Source organism: Parastagonospora nodorum (genome assembly GCF_000146915.1).
Source record: "Parastagonospora nodorum SN15 chromosome Unknown scaffold_7, whole genome shotgun sequence".
In the NCBI taxonomy this organism is placed as follows: domain Eukaryota; kingdom Fungi; phylum Ascomycota; class Dothideomycetes; order Pleosporales; family Phaeosphaeriaceae; genus Parastagonospora; species Parastagonospora nodorum.
The window spans coordinates 448,570-455,867 of NW_001884555.1; the positions used below are offsets into that span (position 1 = coordinate 448,570).

Here is a 7,298-nt window from a genome sequence, read left to right on the forward strand (position 1 = left end):
TCTTCGGATCGCGTCGCGTCGCAAAAGCGGCCACTTGTGACAGGAAAGGAAACAGTGCATGCACTCACTTTGCAGTTACGGGCGGGTCAAAGCAGACATGTTGGAAGCATCTTGCGGTTTTGCGAAGAGGCAAGATTCATGTTGGCGCAGGCGGGTGTGGTGGTGGAGAGGAGGTCTTCTCTGCCCGGCGAATTGGTTGTGTGTGCGCAGCCTGCGATGAATGTGGTAGCGAAGGGGGTTGATGGCCGTAGATGGCGGGTCGGGGGGCCGCAGTGACTTTATGTGATAGTCGGTAGAATAGTGTCGAAGAGACGGTTCCAAGGTTGTTATGCGTGGTTCTGGGTCCGGCTCGCCTGCCGTTCACTATTCAGCACTAGAGCGCCTCGGAAATTCCACGACGCTTACCAAAGTAGGCAGTGTCGCAGGGATCGATATGTACGTCACTCGCGTAAACTCGGATTTATCGGTAGACTGTAGGAACCCGCCTTTTTATGTGCGGTTGTGCATTTGGCTGAGTAATTATGTGATGCACCCCCTGTGACGACCAGAGCAAAAGACAAACGCTGGCCTTTGTCCGCACGAAGCACAAAGCCAAGTCACGCGAGCCAAGCTCGCGTCGAGCTGCTGCTTTGACAGCCTTGGAACCCCGCTGTGGCATGATGCGTGGTTATGGACCCGGCGGCGTGTCTCAACATTGTCTCGGTCCCGACTGCCGGCGAGCGGATTCCTCCGGCCTAGAATTTGTTGCTTTTTTCACTGTGCGACTTTCCATCGTTACGAGTAGCGGATCTCCTCCGTGGTCCATAAAACTGTGCCGGAAAACCGACTTGCTCCTCACACTGGCACTTGCCGTCATACTAGCTCGTGAGGCTATCTCATATCCGAGGATCAACACAAGCCTCAGAGGCGAAATACGTCAGGCTCAAGTAGTGGCACTATGCTTACGACACCACAGCGTCCATCACGATACCAAACTGGACAAATTTGCCCATCGTGACTCTCTGACGGTCCGACTGCGAAGGCAAAGGGGGGCAAGAGTCGAGACTAATCATCGTGCTGGGGAGTGACTGCGTATTTGGCATACTCTCGGTGGTATGCGCACCGAAATCAGCCGCCATACAGGCTGATTCTCTCGAAGTTCTTCAAAGCTCTCGTGTGTCTCTCCACTTCTTTCACGTGAAGAATTGACGATCGCCCGCTAAACTAGATCTCGCCTCGCTCCCGCATTCTCCAGAGCCCGTGCACTCCAGCCGATCGAACCTCGGTCACTCCACCCTTCACCGTGAACCTCAATATCAGATGCTGCCTCTCGAACGACGCGCTCTCTGACTAATTTAGCTTCTACAAATTCATTGCAAGCATGGCAGACCGCTCCCGTAACGCCTCCCGCTCTCGTCGCTCCTACCCAAACCTCCCTAACCTCTCCATCGCACCCCTCAGTGCCAAATTCCCTCTCGATGCCAGCGCTCCATCCTCACCGGACGAGCACGTCGTACATACATCACGCACATCATATATTGCCTCCAAGACAGCCCCTTCCACACCAGGCATCTTGAGCTTGAGCCAATCCCGCAGCAACAGCCGAACGCGCCGTTCCAAACCTCACTACGCGTACGATGGCTACTTCGCCAACCCCAACAATCCCGTCCGAGACATTGGCGAAATCCCAAAGGCAAAAAGCACAAGCACCCTCCATCCCGGCGTGAGCTTCGTAGAAGACAATGCCCGCGAAAGACACCATACCCGCAAGTCCACCGCTCCAACATCCCTCCGCATGCCGCTTGCCCGCCACCACACCTCCTCCGCCGACGACGACTGGTGGCACCGCGCCGGCCTCACCATAGCCGGCGAAACACGCGACTCTAAAGGGCAAGGCTGGCTCATCCGCCGCGAGAGCTCCACCTCGCTCGTCGCCGACGACGAAGACGCCCACGATTCAAAACGCATGGCCCTGCTCTCCGGCGAACCGCTGAACGGCGAGGACTTCCCCACCTTCTCCCCACGCATCTCGCGCGCTGGCAGCCGCTATCAGTCCCGCGTTGGCAGCCGCGTGCCCAGCGCGCGCCAGTCCCGGCGTGGTTCGCGCGTGGGCAGTCGCGCAGACTTGGGTATGAGCCCCGTGTCTGCGCGGCACAGTCTCGATCTCCCTTCGTTTGACGAGCGCTTCATGGAGCCTGATTTCGTCGAGGCGGACGAGGAATCGTCGGGCGATGAGGAAGAAGTCGCGAGGCTGGCGCGCAGTAATACGTCGTGGATTGATCGGCTGATTGGATGGACGCTGTTCTCGGTTGAGGAGGATGGGGAGGCGTCTGACGATGAGGACGAGGAGGAGGGGTTCTTGCCGCAGAACATGACGAGGGAGGAGTTGAGACTAAGGAGGGAGGTGGAGGCGAAGAGGAGGAAGTTGGAGAGGGAGGCGATTGTTGCGTCGGCGAAGCTGAAGGCGAGGGATAAGGAGAATACTGAGGAAGAGACGGATGAGGTGCAGAAGCCGCTCGAGGAGGCGGATGGGTGGCAGGACGCAGCTTGGTTGTTGAGTGTTGCTTCGAAGGCACTGTTTTAATTGAGGATGCGATTCAGCATGTAATCTCTCGCGATCAGCGACAAAATTGACTCGAATAATTCTTCCTACAGTACATCTTACAACACTCCAACATTGATACTGCAAGACACAAAAGATCCCTTCTCACTCCCCATCCAAACACCAAACAACCACATCTCCCTTCCTTCTCCAATCATCATGCATCCAACTATTCGGCCCCCTCCAACACTCCCTATACCTCGACCCGCCCAGCACCTGTCCTAACACCCCCTCGAGCTGTTCAAAAAACACAAGATTCTGCGGCCAAGCCCTGCGATACTTTGCCTTGAGCTTTGGATCCTGCCTTATCCAATGCCGGCCCGATCTTGAACCCCCAGCCTGGATCGTATCAAGTGATTCCATGTTATCCCTTAGCCAGACGGCTGGGCCGGGCTTGATGTAGAACTCATCTGCTTCGTCGAGATACGAAGAGCGGTCGGAGAGGGGAGTGTTGAGGGGGGGTTCACAGGTAAGGGCCCATGCGGAGATTTCTGGGTAGATGAGGTGGGAGCGCCATGGGGTGGAGTGGCAGGGCATTAGGAAAGCTACAGTTGTGTTTGAGAGGGAAGAGGGGGGTTGGGTGAGGGTGGAGAGGTTGTTGCGGGCTTCATGTTTGTGGCGGATGTGGTCTAGGACGTCGATGACGCCGCGCTGGTGGATGCGTGAGGTGAAAGTTGCGAGGAGGATGTTGGTTAGGAGAAGGCTGATTAGCAGGGCTTTGCGAGTGAAGGGACCGTTGGCTGGGAACGTGGTGCTTAGAGGCCCGGCCGCGAGGATGTGGAGGAATGGGAGCAGCGGGTAGAGGAAGCGGACTTCCTTGTGGGAGATCAGACTCAAGGCGACTATAGTAACGACGCATGTCCAGGCAAGTCGGATCAACACCCGCCGTTGCGCTGCATCGTGAATATATTCCGGTGCCGGCGAGTGTATGCTCGGACTGCCAGTGATGGGCGAGTGCCGCAATTCCTTGCCTCGGAGTGCTCGCACTAATCCTATGAGACCTAACGGCAGCACTGTCGTGAGAAGCAGCGGAACCCCCTCGGTGAAATAGTAGTCTGCGCGATTCTTTCCGTAGAACACAGCCAGCGATTGGGCAATGTTGAAGTAAAGGAAGCGAAGCGGCGGCAGGGTCCAGATCCCGTAGTATAGTCTGTCAGACGCAACGGAACATGCAAGGACAGCAGACCTAACATGGTCAGTTCAAGCTTGTCTGGTGACCTTCAGGGTACAAAGGTCGAATCATGGAGCATGCACGCCGGCAAGGAAGCAGTCGTGCAGCTTTGCAGCTGTGGAACTTACCCGCAAAATAAAATTTCGCGGACCAACACATACCGCTGCCGCTTCGTGGCTTGCCATAGTGTTGGAACGAATACGGACACCCAAATTAGAGCATTGGTGGGCCGGAGAATGCACGCGAGTGCTGCCAGCAGCAATGACAGACGTAACCTGCATGATGTGAGCCTAGATTGTCAGCTACACGGTACGACGTGGAAAATTCCAAAAAAGTTCGCAGCTTACTTTGCGGGCGAGCCGAGATGCTTCTCCACACTCTGCGATTGATCCTTGCCTGCAGTCGTGCTATCTCTTGCAGTACCTGGCCAATGCCAAGGCCAATGGTAGATAGCGACAGTTGTGATGGTCGTCTCAATGCAGTTGGACAGCGTCCGAGTCGAGCAGAACCATTGCCACGGGCTGCATACAGACAATGCAAGCTAAATTGCTCGGAATCAGGATTTTCAAAAAGCAGAGAGTTCAGTGGCGTGACGTACAGTGACCGTGCCAGTACGACTGCCACGACCGTATGCTTTTTCCGCAAGTTTCCATGTGTAGCAGTCAAGCAGCGCAGCAAAGACGGCTTGGGTAACCTTCGGCGTAACTAGCAGCAATTCGGCTTTTGCGGGCAAGGTTAAGCCACAAATGTCTGCGAGTTTTGCCGAGATTCGATAGACTACAGCAAACAGGCCTGGATGCAAGGACGATCTCAATTGTGTTCTCCACTCCTGCTCGCATCGTGAGACAAACAGCCGACGACTGGAACGTGGAGATGGTCAAGGGAGGCATTTACCCAAGTAATCCAGGCATTACTCTCTTCGCCAAAAGCAAGCTGCCATGCAGGCTCGAGCGACTGGAAGAACTCGTCGGGCTGGAAAAAGGTGCGCAGCGTCAATGCATTGGCTATGCGGAAGGCCAGCAGCAGTGCAAAGATGCCTAGCGCAGAGTCACGATAGCTGGTAAGCGGCGGTGTTGGTGGAGCAGCAGTCGTGGCCTTCGCCGAGTCGCTGGCGGGCGGCATTGGGCAATCAAAAGTCAGGGAGAAGCCGCAGCGGGTGAGCAAGCGTGGGTACCGGGGCGAGGACGGCGAGGACGGCGAGTGAGAGGTTCACGATAGTGGCTCGTGCGCATCTTGGCGCTGAGAAAGTGTGTCATGCGCCAGATCGTTTCAGGGCGAAGTGGTGAAAATTGAAGCTGTGAGCTATGCCGGATGTGGTCTTCACGATACAAGCTCGGTGTCTAGACTCGGGTTCAATCTGTTGGTCCTCCCATGACCATGCACCTGTTGAGTGAGCGAGAACCTATCGTGAGAAACACGGGCCTCCTCACGGCGCAGGTCGGGCGGGTTGCAATTTTCATCGAGTAATATGGTGCAGACTGCAGTAGTGGGCTGAGGTGACGACGACCCCGAGCGCTGGCTATCTCGCAACGGGTAGTATCAAATTGCAGGCCACCGATGAAGCGATGGAGCCGATGACGCTGCGTACGCGGCAAAAGCATGGCTGAGCAGCATCAGAGATCTCGAGGACGCTCCCGCTCGGTGCAGCTTCGGCGGGGGCTCTCTCGTAGATCGGACAGCGATGAACTGCACGTTCAGATCTCAGATGTGTGCGAATGTGAGGAAACATGTTGCCGGGCACAGGTACATAGTCTAGAGCGAGACGGTCTAGTCGCGCGTGCACGAAGCAGCCCACGGGTATCAGGCCAGGCGTCCCTGGCTACTGATGGCCCAGCGGCCATGGTCAAGTGCGGTAAGACGCATGTGAAGACTGTCGAGGCCAGGCTGGGCAGCGTTCATGATGCCGCGGACTTGGTGCTCCTGTCGCTCAACGGGCCCAACAATAACGAGGGTGGTGTGATGGCCAATGACATGCTGGGCAACAGCGCGAGCGGGAGCGAAGAAGCAAGCAATCATGTCTGTCTGATGCGAATCTGGGGAAGGCGGCTGGTGAGTGGACGAGGGTCCAAGGGGTGCGTGCGGCGATGGCAATAAACCGGGGTGTGAGAGAAAGGATTAAAGTTCCTGGGCATCTTCAAAAGCTCTTATCGCGGCAATCATTAATCATGGAGCACCAGCAGCAGCGTCGCCAGGCAATACTCTTAGCGGCGCATGGCCCGGATGCAGCCGCACTGGGTCCTTGGGTCCTTGCGCGCCTTGAGGGCACAGCAGGGTGAACAATGTGCATGCGGGCGAGCAGGAGGCGTGCGCAGGAGGCAAACGAGGTCGCGCAACAGGCGTGCTGCTTAGGACGTGAACCCCTCCAGAGGTGTCGAGTGGGCGGACAAGCTTTACCCGATTGGGCCATGGCTGGGGAGGGCTGGCACGGATGCATTGAAAGAAAGCGCAGGACAAGACTTCCCACATATTCTGCTGCTGGCTCGCTCAACAAAGCGTCGGTCCGCCCTGCCTGTGACTGTGGGCCAGCCTGTGTCTTTGAGTCTTTGAGTCTTTGAGCGTACCGTTTTTGTTGTGTCTGCCCTCTCTGGTACCGGACGTCGTCTCTGCGCTGTCTCGCCCGTCCAGTCTTGTCGTGCGGGCGTCCTTCACTGCTGCGTGCTGGTAGCGTCCCCACCCCAGGCCTGGTCCTTGCGCCCGTCTGAAGCCGCCTGTGAGAGCGTCATCTGCGCCGCGGCGGGCCATCCACCCAAAATACGCTGCGAAGATCGCTGCGTGGTGATGCGGGAAAGCGCGACGGCCGATCGTGCTCAACCATCCGCCAGGCCCATAGTTGAGCCGTTGAAGCACTGTAACCACTCCAACCCCAGCCCGCCCGCGACTCAAGCACGCCGCTGCCACCAATCTCTCCTGCTCTGCACCGTCGACGCTGTCCACGTCCACCGTCCACTGCCCGCTGCATCGCCAACTCGCCGCCATTGTCTCCGCCGTGCCCCCTCGCGCCTGCCACAGGCCAGAATGAGAACCGCCGCCCGCCGCATTCGACTCCCGCACCCGTAAACGCCTGGCATGGTTACGCTGGCCGGCTGATTGAGACATCTGAGCTGCCGTCGCCATGGATGAGCCAAATGCAGCCGTGACAGCGGAAAGGGCAGCCGGCGAGCCCCCAACCGCCCTCGTGTGCGACATGGCTGCCGATGCCGCGCGACATGCGCATTCCACACACGACGCCGCCGCTGCGCGAGAAGCAGAAGACGGCGAGGCCACGCCGAGTCAGAGCCATGGAGCGCTGCCCTACGACGAGAACGACAGCACGCCGCGCTCAGAGGTGCCCTCCCTGCCCGATGCCGTGACGGCGAGCTTGCTCTCGCAGATGCACCCGCTGGCACCAGAGTCCAACTACTTCTCTCCACAGCCCCGCCGATTCTACAGCGCACACCTCCCCCGCTCCACCGCTGCGTCGACCGAGCCCTCGCCCACCTCGAGCACCAACGCATCCGCCACTTCTATCAGCATCCCCGACCCCTCAAGCCACGGGTACGCTGCCCA

General features: G+C 57.9%; 5 protein-coding genes across 5 annotated transcripts in view; 2 read left to right on the forward strand and 3 right to left on the reverse strand.

The window, feature by feature from the left end:
- Positions 1-1,360: 1,360 nt before the first annotated feature.
- SNOG_04980 (hypothetical protein) lies at positions 1,361-2,563 on the forward strand (the record flags this gene model as incomplete). Its single annotated transcript, XM_001795341.1, has 1 exon — positions 1,361-2,563. One exon carries the CDS (start codon positions 1,361-1,363, stop codon positions 2,561-2,563), a length of 1,203 nt encoding a protein of 400 aa, XP_001795393.1.
- Positions 2,564-2,686: 123 nt separating this feature from the next.
- On the reverse strand, positions 2,687-4,874 carry SNOG_04981 (hypothetical protein; the record flags this gene model as incomplete). Its single annotated transcript, XM_001795342.1, has 5 exons — positions 2,687-3,767; positions 3,914-4,027; positions 4,100-4,293; positions 4,351-4,529; positions 4,604-4,874. The coding sequence occupies 5 exons, from the start codon at positions 4,872-4,874 to the stop codon at positions 2,687-2,689; spliced, it is 1,839 nt and encodes a 612-aa protein (XP_001795394.1).
- Positions 4,875-5,552: 678 nt separating this feature from the next.
- Positions 5,553-5,768, reverse strand: SNOG_04982 (hypothetical protein; the record flags this gene model as incomplete). Its single annotated transcript, XM_001795343.1, has 1 exon — positions 5,553-5,768. The coding sequence occupies one exon, from the start codon at positions 5,766-5,768 to the stop codon at positions 5,553-5,555; it is 216 nt and encodes a 71-aa protein (XP_001795395.1).
- A 468-nt stretch (positions 5,769-6,236) lies between these two features.
- On the reverse strand, positions 6,237-6,728 carry SNOG_04983 (hypothetical protein; the record flags this gene model as incomplete). The annotated part of the gene is made up of 1 exon (XM_001795344.1): positions 6,237-6,728. The coding sequence occupies one exon, from the start codon at positions 6,726-6,728 to the stop codon at positions 6,237-6,239; it is 492 nt and encodes a 163-aa protein (XP_001795396.1).
- Positions 6,729-6,864: 136 nt separating this feature from the next.
- The window catches only part of SNOG_04984 (hypothetical protein), a gene marked incomplete at its 5' end in the record, with an annotated part of 4,839 nt that continues 4,405 nt past the window's right edge, over positions 6,865-7,298 (forward strand). The window contains one exon of the mRNA XM_001795345.1: positions 6,865-7,286. Within this exon, the coding sequence (XP_001795397.1) occupies positions 6,865-7,286 (422 nt within the window). The remainder of the gene's footprint in view (positions 7,287-7,298) is intronic.